At 40.3% G+C, this 15,751-nt stretch overlaps 1 protein-coding gene and 1 non-coding gene across 4 annotated transcripts in view; both read left to right on the forward strand.

Moving 5' to 3' along the window:
• Npsr1 (neuropeptide S receptor 1) overlaps positions 1–15,751 on the forward strand; it is a 189,519-nt gene that overhangs the window by 158,123 nt on the left and 15,645 nt on the right. For 2 of the 3 annotated variants that reach the window (XM_076863874.2, XM_076863883.2), the window contains exons 4-5: positions 1,984–2,077; positions 4,436–4,637. In XM_076863874.2, coding sequence (XP_076719989.1) covers positions 1,984–2,077; positions 4,436–4,637 — 296 coding nt within the window. The remainder of the gene's footprint in view (positions 1–1,983; positions 2,078–4,435; positions 4,638–15,751) is intronic. The other variant, XM_076863893.2, reaches the window with a different exon arrangement.
• LOC143384017 (U6 spliceosomal RNA) lies at positions 13,999–14,101 on the forward strand. Its single transcript, XR_013089240.1, has one exon. It is a non-coding gene; the product is annotated as a U6 spliceosomal RNA (small nuclear RNA).

Consider the following 15,751-nt stretch of genomic DNA (forward strand, 5'->3'; position numbering starts at 1 on the left):
GCACAGAAGTTATATTTACAAAATTCTTGGATCATAATTTTTCTTTCAAAACTCTGAACATGTTGTTATACTGTTCTCTGGCATTTATTTTTGTGGAGAAGAAGCGTGATAATTTCAAAATGCATTTTTTTAGATAACCTTTAATTTTTTTTTTACCCTGCCTAGATGTTTGAAGATGTTTCATCTCTGAAGTTGAATATCATTTTGATAGTGTCTCAAAGTTTATCTCTTTTTGCTAACATTTTCTGTTGCTCTGCTCTGTGCCCTGGCCCTGTGCCCTGTGCCCTGTGCCCTGTGCCCTAGCCCCGACTTTGGTGATCCTTCCTCTTGCTCCAGGTCCTGACTCAAGGCAGCTACAGATGTTCAAGATTCTTATGACCTTCTCCATGACCTTCCGTCCCATTTGTTGCCTTTCTACAATGCCACCTCCTCTGCTGTGTGTGGTCAGCCTCAATAACTCTGAATTCATGCACTGAACATAGAAGCCTCATTTTTCTCAAAGGACACAAATGTCTGATTTTTCCCTTCAACTAAGCCATCCATTTTCTCTATCTCTATTTGTCTCCTTTACACAAGAGTAAAATTCCTGTTTATGTCTCTCAGGGGAGCCTTCAATCTGAACATTCCTCACTTTCCTCTCCCTGTGGCACTTTCCACAAATTAAGTGCTGAGGTGCATTTGTGGTAGTATTACCAAGATAAGGAGGGAAAAAAGATGGTATGCATATGGTCCCCAACTTCTCATGATTTAATTTATAATTTTTAAACTTTATAGTGGTGCAAAGAATACCTATAAAACCATTCTGTTTTTTCCTTTCAGCAGAGTACTTAATAAATTAAGTGAGGAATTCAACACTTTATTGTAAAATAAACTTCATGTTTGATTATCTTGCCCAAATGCAGGCTAATAACGTTAAGTCTTCTGAGCTCATTGAAGGCAAGCTAGGCTGAGCTAGGTTAAATATATTAAATGCATGACCAACTAAATGTCTTTTTGACTTACAATGGGTTTATTGAGGTGTAACCCCATTGTAGTTAAGGAGCAACTACAGTTGGTTATTACTTGTCTGAGCTGGAGAAAGAACAAAAAGGTACAAATTCAGCACATAGGTAAATACCAAGAAGAAAGACACTCATCTTTAGACTTCAGTCTTCAGTCTTCTTTACTCTTCTACCCCTTCTAGATTTGATCCTAAGTTTACAAAGCAGAGATAAGCTGGGCTCTTGGTAGAAATGAAGTTTCAAGTTACCTGACAATTTTCTACCATGATCATCCTTTCAGAGATATTTCATTTAATTACATTTTAAATATGTCACTTGCAGAAGAGATATTAATTTCTTATATCCCAATTTCTTCTTCTGCAGAGTATGCAAATAAAACTGCACAAGATAATTAAAGGGTGTGGGTAAGGTTAATAAAAGAGGCAGTGTGGAGGAGGGAGAGGAGACTCAGAAACTGACCCTAGTGAACAGCTCTGTTAGAGAAGTGGACGAAGCAGGGGAGCTCTCTGATGGTGTCGGTGCTGCTGCTGATAAACGATTCAGAACAGCACATGGACCTACTGAAACCGGAACCCTTCTATCATTTCTCAACTATTCACACTGATAAAAGGCAAATGAACCTTTGTTTCTAATTATTCTGGAATGTCAATTGTGGCAGAGAAAATTAATTTAGCTTTAAAAGTCAATTACAAATAAATGTACCATGCAAATGTCAAGAGGGACTGACTGATCCTGTAATATGGAATTTCCAAGAAGCCAGTTGAATGAGTGGGAGCTAAAAGCATTCTCACCATCACCAGTAGCAATGCAAATTCCAGCATCAAGAACTGCAACCTGCTCCTCAGCAGGGAATGTCAGCGCCCCCCCCCCCACAACCCAACCCTCATCCCAGATTTCTAAATAGCATAAAAGACAATTCTTTCCATTACATGTTCTCCTCACCTGTATGACATCACATAACTCCTCTCACTTGTATTTTTAGGTTGTACTGCTCTATGCCTCTACCTACGTCCTGGTGTCCCTCAGCATAGACAGATACCATGCCATCGTCTACCCTATGAAGTTTCTGCAAGGAGGTGAGCAAGCCTTTCTTCATGAGGCATCTTCCTTGAATGAGGGTGGGATTATTTTCATTGATATTTTATTCTTAACAATAGTGCTCTGATTTCCCTCCTTCTTTTCCTTGTCCTCTCTTTGTTCTCCTTCTTTGTACTTCCTTCCCCACATCATGGGTCTTGTTGTTCAAAGGGTCTAGAAGAAAAAAGCTGAGGTACCTGGGAAAATGCTTACTGTTCCCAGGGATGGCTAAGAACCCACCTTTGACATTGACTCTGTGTTTCCACCAAGGTCCTTTAGAGCCCTATTGACAAGCATATCTGCAAGGAAATGAACACTCCCACTTCAACTTGCTCACTTTCTAGAAACTAGCACTTCATAGTTCTTACCCCAAAACTACAGGGGAAAAAATAAAAAAGATTTTTTTTATTGATTATTATACTGAAAACAAAGGAAATCCTCCTTGACCCAGAGATAGTGAAGATCCTTGATAGAAAGAAGCAGATGGGTCAGCCCACAATACCCCAGATGATGCTTGCAGTAGTATGTCAGTTCTCTTAGAACAGACTCTGTAAGTGCCCAGAGCAGGAGAGGACCCAGGAAACAGAAAGAGTGATCTCTTCAGCACAATATGGAGGGTTAAGTATGTTTCCCTTCCAGCTGCCCTCCTTCACTCCATACAGGCAGCAGAAATGGAGTCTCTGCTTTCAAATAAGCAAGCTCAGTGAGAACGCTGAGTTCAATGAGACAGATTGGGGCTGTGGGAAGCCTTGGACAGATGGTGGGGACCTCGCCCTAGGACCAACTGACCATAACTCCAACCACAAGCAGAGGCCACCCTCTTCCACGCCAGTGTTAAGCCACCTTCCCACAAGCTGACTGTGAAAACTGAAAAAATGAACAACGTAACTGAAAATCTTGGCGACAAAGATGAGGAGCAATCAAATATTATTAAGGAAAAGTGACAGAAGCCAAACTGTGGAAAATAGATCATACATTTAGAATATCATTTCACAGAATTTACTCCTAAGGAAAACAAAGTTAATAGAGCAAGCAGAACTTTAGAATAAAGTGTAATGAATGTCGTTGGAGAGTTGCAAGAAGGTGAGGAAATGTGGTAATTTCATTTACTATTGACAAGGATATAAACTGACACAGATACTTTGAATAGTAAATGTATTTTTTACTGCTTTTTATTAAAGTGGTAGCTTCCTTAGTCAGCAACTCCAGAGAAGTTGACAATTGTAAAGCTCTTTAGGAAAAATAAATATAAAAATAATTAGAAAAATATCAATAATAGTGAAGAGATTTATGCAGTGCCAGATATTAAAACACAAATCAAACTTTGATCATTATAACAAAAAGATACTGGAATTATAATAGTATATATAAAGCATATGAACTTTCAGATTAGCTTGGAAAGAATGAGTCAGTATATAGAGTTGTAATAGCTCTCTACATACTTAAAAAAATTTAATTACCACGTGTCACAGTTAATTACAAATAAGGTTCCTGTTAGATTGAAAAAGAAACCTTTTAAACATAAAAAAATATCAAAAGAATATATATGAATAAATCTTAGCCAGGGAAATTTGCTTCTAGGAATAATACCAAATGCAGAAACAATAAGGAAAACAAGGAGAGTTTTTTACTACATCAAAATTATTAAACTATTTATACAAATAATAAACTTCATAAATTAAAAGCAAAAGGATTAATTGAAAATATTTCAACATATGAGGCAAAGAACTAATATCCTTTTTATAAAGAACTTTGACAAAATCAATCATGATAATCCCATCAACTCAGGACGCTGAAGCAGGAGGATTGCCAGTTTGAGGCCAACCTAGGCAACTTTGTGTGATCTTGTCTCAAAACAAAAATAAATAAATAAAGAAGGCTGGGGATGTTGTTCAATGGTAAAGCAACCCTTATATAAATCCCCAGTACTTTGGCAAAGAAATAAGAACATACAAATTGAAAAACAAAATGTGCAAAAGAAATAAACAGATAAAGAAGCAAACACAAATAAACAGAAGATATATATATAAATGCTTATTTTTAACTAATAACTAAAGAATTGCAAGATTAAACACTTAGATAGAAAATTCTACCAACCAGATAACAACATTTAGAGTAAGAATCCTCTCAGTGTTGGGGGAACACAAGGAAGTGGGAACTTACACTTTTGGTAGGAGATATATGTTATAGGCAACAGGTGCTAGCATCCCATTTTACACCTGAGGAAACTGAGGCTGCAAGAGGTTCTGAGAGGTCCAAGTGGCGCTCTCACAGAAGTCCTTTTCTACAATAGACTCCAAGTATGTTCCTGAAGATATTCCCAGGTACTCAGGCATCTCTCCTTTTCCTCTAAGCAGAAAAGCAAGCCAAGGTCCTCATTGGGGTTGCCTGGAGCCTCTCCTTCCTGTTCTCCATTCCCACCCTGATCATATTCGGGAAAAGGACACTCTCCAATGGTGAAGTGCAGTGCTGGGCCCTGTGGCCTGATGACTCATACTGGACCCCATACATGACCATTGTGGCCTTCCTAGTGTACTTTATTCCTCTGACGATCATCAGGTAAGTTGCCAGCAGGCCAGATCCACAAGGGGGCTTTCCTACTTTTCCAGGGACTGCTTTGCTCCCTTTCTGATCACTCATTGTTCTTGATGTCCTTGAGGAACTGTTCAGGTCCTAAGATTTAAGATATAGCTACCATGAGCTAAGCCAACTCCTCCCAAGGAGAGTCAGGAGGAGAGAACTAACATTTACTGAGAATGTGCTAAAGGGTAGGTATTGTGCTACATGGCTAACAATTACCCCATTTCCACAGTACAATCCTGTGAAAAAAGCACCAAGTCTTCATTTTATGAATGATAAAAAGCCAAATCAAAGAGGTTAAGTAGCTTATCCAACATCACACAGGATTGAAATCCATGTTTAATTGAACAACCTATCATACCACCTTGCAAATACATAATATGAAACTAGCTTCATGCGTCTTATAAATGGAAAGATAGGTATACTCAAAACAAACTGAACAAAATAGATGGTACATGCTAATATATGAGAGTATGTGGACATTGACTGGGGTCAGGTAATGGCAACAGACATTTCTTGGAAGCCGTCATTAAAGGAGGGAAGGATTCAGGTAGGAGAAGGAAAAGTAGGGAGGAAGCAGGCGCCCTGGGGACCAGAGATCAGAGTGAGTAAGGGCACTGAGCAGACAGGCAGGCAGTTCCATTGAGAAAGAATTTGATAATGGCTGGGGGTAGGTTCCTTGGGAACGGCCTGGGCAACTGAGCCCTAAGATGTCCACTTGGTCCTGCAGCTAATGGTGGGTCACAGATTGTCTTTCAGGACAGATGACCACAGCACCCTGTTCAAAGCAGGATCTCACTGGGTGAAACAGTAGTCCTCCATGTGTGGATAGGGTGAGGGACCGCAGGGAAACCCATGTTAGCTGTGTATGTGGGCCATTTTGGGGTGCCCCCACACCTGCCAAGATGTGTCACATAACGTGTCCTGGACAATGGAAGATCAGCCTTTGATTTTTGGTAGTACAAATACTGTGATAAAACTCCTTGTAATTAAAATTATACACGAGTCTGACTATGTCTGCAGAACTCATTCTAGTGGAGTTTCTAGATCAAAGATGATGCTCATTTTGACTTCTGATATATATTCACAAACGATCCTCAGGAAAGGTCTGCTCCAGCCAAAAGCATTGGTTTCCCTTCTTCAGCCCAGTGCAAAAGAGACCCATTTTCTTTTTATTAAATCTTTCCCAAACTGCAAGGGTAAGAAAATATCTCATTGTTTTAATATATTTTTTTAAATTATTAAGCTGCTTGAATATTGTTCAAGTGTTTCTTGATATTGTAGGAATCACCTTTTTGTGCTCTCTGTTGCTTACCTTGAGTCTCATAAAATACTAAATCTGGGAGAAACATTATCCATCACACATCCCACCCTCAATTTTTGGTAAGAGTAGATTTAGGGCAAAAAGAGGCAAAGTGACTTGCTCCCCATCAGAGGTAGAGCTGGGCAGGAACAGAGTGACTCCAAAAAAAATCTGATTTTGACATCACTGAGCTTGGATGTTGTCCAGTCTCGCTGCTGAATCGACAAATTAACATCCACATTTAATTTCAATTTACTGCCCTCCTTTCTACGGAGCTGAAGGTGGGAGGATGCTTGAAGGGAAAATGAAGCTTATTTAGATAACCAATCAAAGCTAAGTCTTAGCAACAATGTTAGACAGGGCTGGGGGAAGAGGAGAGAGCAAGAAAGCATTTGGAAAGAGCAACTCATGTGATCAAAGGCAACTGAGGCATTGATTTCCGCAGCAGCACTGCCCTGGCTTCACTTCTGATTGATTTCTACTCTGCTGGGGGCACAGCCCAGACTCAGCTGGGTGGATGCAGCAGCACATAAGGTGACTCTCACAGCCCGCAAGGACAGGTATCCAGCCACATCTCACATCTTTCACTGTCTGAGAGTTCTTCCTATATTAATTCAGGCTTTTTTTTTTTTTTTTCTCAGTTAACTCAAGGACTTCTCAAACTTGCCTTTAGCCTAACTTGTCCTTTTTCTTTAAGTGTCCTTGAAAAGGCAAAATATAATTTGTTTGCTGATTAAGGGAAATGATTTTAAAAGCGAGTTTCACCCAGCTCTCATCAAATAAGGCCTCCTTCAGGCCTGCTCCTGGCTCCTCACTTCCAGACAGAACAGTGAACTCGAGTCGTGACCTCCCTTGTCCTTGAGTTTCTGCAGAAGCAATTCCTGTCTCACAAGAAGCCGGATGATCATCCTTTAGCTCTACTTTTCCCTGGGAAAAGAACATGGTGGCTCCTTTCTCTGGGGGACAGCACATACTCTACCTCTTGAACCAGGGCCAGGCCCAGGTGGAGTTTTGTGAAGAATTTGTTTTCTACCTAGTTCTTGATAGTCTTACAGCCGCCAAGCCAGGGAACTTGCCTGAGGTCCCACACCCACCCCAACCCCTCCCTGCTAGCTGGATTCAGTCACCTTCCCTCATAAGAAATAAAGGATGTAAAAAGATAAGATGACCCTTAATGCAGTTCAGCCAACACTGAGTAGAAAACAACTAGACTGTCTCTTTGCAGTTCCTACAGATGTGGTTAAGATATATAGAAAGAAAAGGCAGGGAATATATATAGGTAGATTTAGCTAAGCAGAGAACACATCACAATTTCTTTTTCAATCTTTGATGGCACTGCCTGGGCTTTGGGCAAAGCTTCTCAACTTCGACTGACATAAAGAAAATAACAAACAGGAAGCTGCAGAAAAGTATTTTAGCTCTTACAATTTCAAAGGGGCTCTGTTACAGTATACAGTATGTCTCAGGCCTAAGATTCAACTCATCTCTCCTCTTCCTTCTCTCTCTCTCCTTTCCTCCATCACCCCTGCTTTTTCCTTTCCCATACTATCTTAATTCGGTTTCTTGTGCCTGTTTTAAGTAAGGCTAAATAAACTCCTAATGCCAAGCTTAAGTAAGCAGAAGGACCAGTTCAAAGTTCTAACTTTGTAAACCATACCTCCCTGTTCTCAGATGTGTTGTATATGCTGCTGTATATGTCCTTACAAAATCAATAGGCCAAAAACCTTTGTCATTTTATTTGGCATTTCTTTCATCACAAAAGAGGTTGAACATACTTTATGTTTATTGCCATTTTTTTAAAACAAAGCACATATTCAAATTCTTTTGCTCATTTTTTGTTAGAATGCTTTCATTTGCTATATTCTTAATCTTTGAGATAGTCTTTATGCATTAACCTTTTTTCTGTTTTTAATGTTGTGAATAGCCTGTCATTTGCCCCTTCATATTGGATATGGTTTTATTTTGTTTTCAGGTAATAATGATTGAAATAATTAAGAAAAGGAGAGAAAGTAAAAATAACCGAATTCCTGGCTTTTCTGCCATGAATAGCACATGGTTTTACTTACTGAAGCTTTATATTCATTTAATATTGACTAACACAAGATGACTTATCCTTTTTGAAGACTCCCTGGCTACTCCAGGGTAAGCTGTTGATGCCCACTGCTTGCCCCTGCTGCAACCATAATCAACCATTTGCTGTTTGATGAACAAACATTCCTCTCACCTGTTTGTCTGATTTTCATTAACAATTCCAAGGTGGATCTGTTCCTGGCAACCTTAGGCCAACAAGCACATCATGTCTTCATTTCCCTAACCTGAACCTCTCTTTGCTCATATTATTTCTAAAACTTGGTAGTAGTGCAATCCCCTGCTTGTGAGGCCACAGCTTGTGAATACAAGGACTGCTGCCTCCTAATTTCTGGATTCCAACCTGGTACACCATGGGCACTTGGTACCCTTGGTCAACATTGGACTGAGTGAACAATGCAGACTGCATGATACAGTGCACCAGTCACACAACAGATTTTTCATGTCTCTCTCTGTGTCTATCTCTGCCCACTCGCCCCCCCACCACACACCCACCTAATTCAGAAATTTCTGATTACATAGTATCTAGGTCAGTTTGGGGTATATGGTAGCTCCTCCATAAGTCCATGTGAAAGGAAGTGAGGAAAGATGGCAGGGAGGAAGAAAAGAGGAAAAGGGAGGCATTGTATTGTCTGTGACAAATTCTGCCAAGAGCTGTGCATGAATAAAGATATTGCTGGTCCATCGTCAACTTAATCAGGCTCCCAGGATTTGAAGTCAGTGACTGACAGCAAAGGCAATACCTAGCTTTTCTGCTCAAAACAACTCCTATGGTTTTAAGATTCATTTGACATAACTGTCTAATTGTTGCAGGGGAGGTTATTAGCCCTGTGGTAATTGCTTTACACTAGCTGTGCTTATTTTCTTCCTATTTAATTGATTTCTTATCCTCCTATTATTCTTATCTCTGTGAGATAAAGGTATAGGCAGAGAAGATCCATGGCCAGAAATTACAAAGGAATAAGTGGAAAAATGAACATTAGTCATGGAGCACTGATTTGTAATATGTGAGAAAAATCTATTTATTTTGCTTGGAGAATAGCGCTTAGTCTGCAGGAAAGTCCCCAGGCTGGTTGGTCCCCTGTGGAGTACAAGGCCCTGGTGAGTAAAAGGTCTCCAGTGGCCTGGGCAGATCTGTCCATGGCCTTGAGGTCCAAGATCAAGGAGAATAACATGGGACTGAGCCAACATATCCTATCAGGAAAGAAAGTGACATCCTATATTTTTGTTACCCAAGAGGTGGAAAAATGTTAGTATATCTTTAGAGGAAAAAAAAAATTCTCACTAGTTTGCCACATTCTGGGGAATGTGGTTGAATTTCCAACATCTATTCCACTTCCACTCCTGGTGATTCATGGCAAACCCTCCCCTGAATTTGTGAATGGTTCAGGAATGATCTTATGAACCAATTCTGGCCAATAAGGCACAAGAGAAACTCTTCTGGAAATGTTTGGATTTCTCCATCCTCAAGATAGAAGTCCAGGAAAGGAGCTCCGTTGCTGTGCCGTGCTAGATTGTAGCTGGAACTGCTGTAGCTTGACAAGAAGTTACACTGAAAAGAGAAGAGGGAGAGATATGAAAGGAATGCAAGGTTTTAAAGTTTAGCTAGCCATGGCTTTGAAGTTGCAATTAGGAGAGATAATAGATAGTCTAACTGCCAATGTCAGTTTGGATTGGGAGTTAAGCATGCTCACTGATACCCAACTGTTCACACCTGCTGGTACCAGACATCATTGAATTCATCTGATCTACTGCAGACTTTAAAGTGACTTCTTCTCCTGTTACCTTGAAGAGATCTCAGTTAACTCCATGGTACCAAAATGAGTTATTTGGGGCATCCCTTTCTCTGTCCTGGAAGCCCATCTGACCTGGTGCTAAAGAAATATATCAGGACTTTAAATTTTTCTTAGTTCCTTAAAGTAGCAAGTTGTCTCTACATCTTTCTACCCAATGATTAATTCTGCCTTCATACTGCCCCAACCCCAACTGCATACAGACATGTTTGTGAGCCATAGACCCTTCATGCTTCTTTCAATTTATTCATTATTTCTGGAAATTCCTATATATCACCCACTCTTTGTCAAACATTGAGCTAGGTAAAGGGGATACAGCAGTGGTAAGAGATACATGGCTTCAAGAATCTTCCCTAATCACAGAAAGGCAGCCAGCTGGGTAGTGGGGAAGGGGGGGAGTTACATCTTATGGTAATGTGCATTAGAGTCTGGTAAAGTGGAGAGCCCTAAGGGACCCACAGCAGGAGGTGCTAATCTGGTTCACAGATTAGTCAACAGGTCTAGGAATAAGTAACTAAAGCCATATGTAGCATATAAGCCTCAAATATACTCTGCAAAGGACCCTGTGTCCCCTCTTTGCTGTGATACAGTCTCACATGCTGGCTAACAGCCTATGAAGACAGAGGGCCCAGGATATAGTCTACCCTATCTTCTAGTTGCATAAACTCAGCCAAGTCATTAAATCTTTCAAAGCTACAGACTTCCCATCTACTGTAATATTGATAGCATTGTCCATATGGACAATGGGGAGATTAAATGTTTCAACCTCCACAAAGAATTTGGCCTAATTATTGGTTCACTGTTAATGGTGAGCAAATCACCATTATTGTCACAGTTACCATCATGTTAGAGCTTGGCTGGCCAATAGACCTCAATGGGAATCATATTTCTGACACTTCTGTTACGGTTTGGATCTGGAATGTGCCCCAAAGTCTCACGTGTTCGGAAGTGGGGCTTCTATAAAATGATTGTATCATGAAGGCTACGACCTCATCATTGGATTAATCTATTGATGACTGCATGGACTACTAGGAAGGGAGACCTAGTTGGAGTAAGCAGGTTGCTGTGGAAGTGTGTTGGAAGGGTATATCTTATATCCGGCCCCTTGCGCACACCCTCTCTCCCCTTCCAGATGCCATGAGCTAAGCAGCTTTCCTTAGCCCCACCCTCCCCCCATGATGTTCTGACTCACCTTGGGTCCACAGCAATGAAGCCAGGCAACCATGGAATGAATCCTCTACAAGTATGAACTAAAATAAATCCTCCTTCCTCAAAGATGTTCATGTCAGGTATTTTGTTTACAGCAACAAAAAGCCAATTAACATAACTACCCATTTGTGAGACTCCAGTTTTATCATCCATAAAGGGGAGACAGTGCCCTTCTTCCCATCATTCATATGTAACATCCCAAAATAAAAACAGAAACATAATTAATATGCATTCAGCATTTACCATATGGAGCCCAGCACCGTGTTAACAGATGGAGTTAATGAGACAAGGATGTCAAGTGCTTTATAGAGGAGCAGGCGCACAGCAGGGCTCAACACTCACTACTCACCCCCTGATCAAGTCCCGCAGAGCACTGGGGCAAGAGGTGAGGCACATGACTCTTGCGCACATTTCAGGATTCCTGAGCCAAACCATATACATTTCTTTGGGGGAATATTTTCTCCATCTTAGCATCCGGTCACTCTATTCTGGTCACTTCATAAAGGACGGAATCAAATCCAAGGACAAGTCAATAGCAGTCCCATAATTGTTACCTTCTTTCACCAGTCGAGTGAAATAGCTCCCGGTCCATTCCTTACTCCTTTTTAATCTGTGCTCCATACCATATCCAAATCCACTATTTTGTGTGAACAGTTGCTCAGCATACAAGAGTATGAAATAAAAAGTAGAAATTTTCTTTACTCCCTCCTTTCCTACTTAGATGTATCACTGAGAGACACTGCCTTTGTAGACAATTCTAGGACTACTTAATTCCTCTACAAATACATATATATTTTTCCCTTATTTCATACACAAATAAAAACAAATCATACATAATGAAAATGCCTGAACTGTGGAAAAGAATAAGTTGATCAATCATTTCACTTTCCTCCTAAAAGTCCTCCAGTAGGTTTCTATTGTCTTAGAATCATCAAGATTTTAACTTACCAGGATGCAGTGGCACATACCTGTAATCCTAGCAGTTTAGGAGGCTGAGGCAGGAGGATCACAAGTTCAAAGCCAGCCTCAGCAACTTAGCAAGGCCCTAAGTAATTTAGCGAGACCCTCTCTCAAAGTATAAAAAGGCATGGGGGTGTTGCTCAGTGGTTAAGCATCCCTGGGTTCAATCCCAGGTACCAAAAGAAAAAACCTTCGACCCAGTGCACAAGGTTATGAGTGATCTGGTTCTTGCTTCACTTTCTGTCTGCATCTCAGACCATATAAGCTGCTTACTCTCTAACTTCTAGCCACATTGGTCTTCAAGTGCACCACACTCTCTCCTGCCTCATAACCTTTGGGTATGCAGCTTGCTGTACCTGAGATCACCCTCTTCTGCATTTGGAAAACATTTTTACCTTTCAGGTCTTAGCTAAAAGTTTACCCTCTCTGGGAAGGTTTCCTCAACCCCCAGAATAATTCAGGGCCCCTGTTATACCATTGCACCACTAGCATTTTATCTTTATAGAATTTTATTCCTTGAAATCACATAGTACTTGTGACATTATTTTATTATTGTCTATCTCCCCAAATAAAATGTGGGCATCCCAAGGACCAACACTTTGTCTGTTTTACCAACCATAGTTTCCATGGTGTTTCAACTAGTGCCTGGGACAAACAGGTGTTCAAAATGAATATTGTGAAATTAATATTTATGAAGGAGAGAGACTCATTAAGGCACCTGCTTGTAGAAGAGTTAAAAGGGCATTTTTGTCAAGTGTTGGGCCAGCTATTCTAAAACACAAGGGCAGAACAGAGGGGCATGTGGCTTCTAACAAGATCTCAAGAGCACAACTGGACATCATCGTCAGGCCCCAAATTTGAGGGTCAGGAAAGCTGGTTGGCAGAGTGGGAGCTTAGGTTCTCTCTGACTCCCAAGGTCTATGGCTCCAAGACTGCAATAGGTATCCAACAAGTCCAAACCCTGGACCAAGTCCTTGTAATCTCAGTGGAGCAATGCCTGTTGTGACCTGTGGGAGAACAATCTGTTTTTTGTGTTTCCTGAATGCTTACCATACATGACCCAGAAGACAACTCAGAAACTATCCTCAGGCATCCTCCTTAGAGTCCTTGAGTCTCACTCTGGTAACCTGGGATCTCGCCTTGTCCCACTTACCATGGGTTGCCTCTGTGAATGACATGAAGGAAAACAGTCCTGTGTTTAGATTATCTCCTCTAAAATGAGGAACTAAGCCAGCCAATTCAGGAAAGAGATACTTTTCTCAATCTGAGAAGTCCTTCAGTTTTCAGATTTCGAAGATGTTTCCAGAAAAGCTAAGCCTATTGAGAAAGCAAAGATAGACCAAAGACAAGGAAGAAGTTGTCACAAAGATGCTTTTCCTTAGCTGTGTTCTGAGAATGGGCTACTTTCATAACTGCTGATCTCTAATACCTGACTGCCATAGACAAGACTCCATGTAGCCAATGTTCTCCTACCATGGAGGCCCCAAGGAAGGACAAGCCAATAATCATGGGAAGGCAGCTCAGGAAGTTTTCATATAAGAGTAATTTGTAGAGAATGTGTTTGAAAAGGAAGAGAATATGTTCCAGGTAGAGGATAAAGTGGGCACAGAGATCAGGGAAGAACGGGAACTCACATTCATCCAGACAACTGCATCTAAAGCATGAAGTCAGGGTACATTTGTTGGCCTACTTGCATTGATTGACCAACCTGGGAAAATATATATTAAAAGACAGTGAGTGGAGGTGTAGGAGGATGATGGTAAGGGTGAGGAAGGCCCAGGTAGACTGTGGAAAGACTGAATGCCCTATTAAAGAGACTGGATAGCATCTGGTGGGAAAGTGGAACCACGGGGTTGGGAAGAGGGTTGAGCCAAAGAATGGTCTTCTATCCTACAGCTCCACCTCTGATGGTGGCATGGGCATTAGAGGTGACAACATAGTGTGGGTGATTGAAGATATGGCAATACTGAGACAAGCAGTTATCAGGGCACTTCTTTGATAATATATATGCTGAAATTGGGATGATACAGAGATTAGCCTGGCTCCTGTGCAAAGATAAAACACAAATTCATGAAACATTTCATTTTTGTGTCTATGTGTTGTATGGAGACAGTTTCAACTGGGGAAGGTGATACTTTCTGGAGATGGGTAGTAATGATGGTTGCACAATAGTGTAAATGCTCCTAAGGCTGTAGAACTGCACCATTAAAAATGACTAAAATAGTAAATTTTATGTATATTTTACCACAATAAGAGAAGTTATCAAAATGAAAAAAAAATAGATTGCAAATATTTGTCCAAATCTTAAGAGGAGAGGTGGAGTCATTTTTAAGTCATTTTTAATGTATTTGATGAAGTCATTTTTAAGGGACAATCCACAGAATTTGTGATTAGGGTTAGGCATGGTGGCATACATCTGTAATCCCAGCAGCTCAGGAGGCTGAGGCAGGAAGATCATGAGTTCAAAGACAGACTTAGCAAAAGTGAGGCACTGAGCAACTCAGTGAGACCTTGTCTCTAAATAAAATACAAAATATGGTTGGGGATGTGGCTCAGTGGTTAAGTACCCCTGAGTTCAATCCCTGGAAACCTACCACCTCCCAAAAAAAAGAACTTGTTGATTAGTTAAATGAAGGAATGGTGCTATGAAAGAAGAAGACAAAAATTATGCAGGTGTCTCTGTGATGCATGGCTGCTACATTGTAAGAAAATAGCTTGGTTTGAGCAGTAACTGAAAGGGATACCCTAGCAACCAGGTGTTTGCCTGGCTAACAGTGAAGCTGGCCCTACCTTTCCACTTATCTGATTGGTCCTAAGTAGAAAAAGAAAAATCCCTAACTCATAGGACCTTCCTGAACTTTTCTATTATGCATATGGGTTGTTGGTCAATAAATATTTGAATTACTGATCAATTAAATACTAGGGTTCTAATTGACAGACACCATTAACATTTCATGGTAGTTGTAACCTTACCCATTTACCTCAGAAACACTTTTCTCTGATCTAAGAAACATTCAGCTTTGGGTAAAGAATAGACTCACAAGTTTTCCCCCAGTTTTTCTGTAATGAAGGCATATAAATTCCAGAAAAGTCCCTGGGAAGGAATATGAAAAGGAGTAGGATGCTCCTAAAAGGCCCTGAGCTTTCCTGGAGCACTCAGAGGAGCTTGCTGAGCAAGTGGGAGAGGCAATAAAGGATGGTGTGCTCCAACGGTCATTGTACAGTCATTAATTAAGCTATAGTCTAAAGATCATTAAAAGCAATTAGTGCTTTGTCAGTTACTACAAACTGGAGCTCTGATTTCTTTACTTTCTTTCTTTCTTTTTCTTTTTTTGAACTGGTGATTCACAAGAGGAAAGATGATGCAGTTTTAAAATTAAGCAGTGCTTTATCCCAAAGTTTTTAGTTGAGATGCTTAAATAAATTTGAAATGTCAAATAAATTTAAAAAGAGTCTAAGGTTTTATATTTAACAAAGGAGACTTAGAACACAAACTTTGATGATGTGTGTGAATCATTAATATTCTGTTAGACCCAGTTGATATCATTCAAGAATGTAAATGATATAATTTGAAAAACAGGCAAAAAAAAAAAAACAACCTAAAAATGGAGAAATTACATTTTCAAGACTCTACTGATTTTCAAGTTACAAAAAGGTGCTTGGCACTTTAAATACTATCATATTTGACACTCAAAAAACTCAGAGGGTGTGTGTGTGTGTGAAGGACAGCAGAATAAAAT

This window comes from Callospermophilus lateralis, chromosome 1, assembly GCF_048772815.1.
Source record: "Callospermophilus lateralis isolate mCalLat2 chromosome 1, mCalLat2.hap1, whole genome shotgun sequence".
Classification (NCBI taxonomy): Eukaryota; Metazoa; Chordata; class Mammalia; order Rodentia; family Sciuridae; genus Callospermophilus; species Callospermophilus lateralis.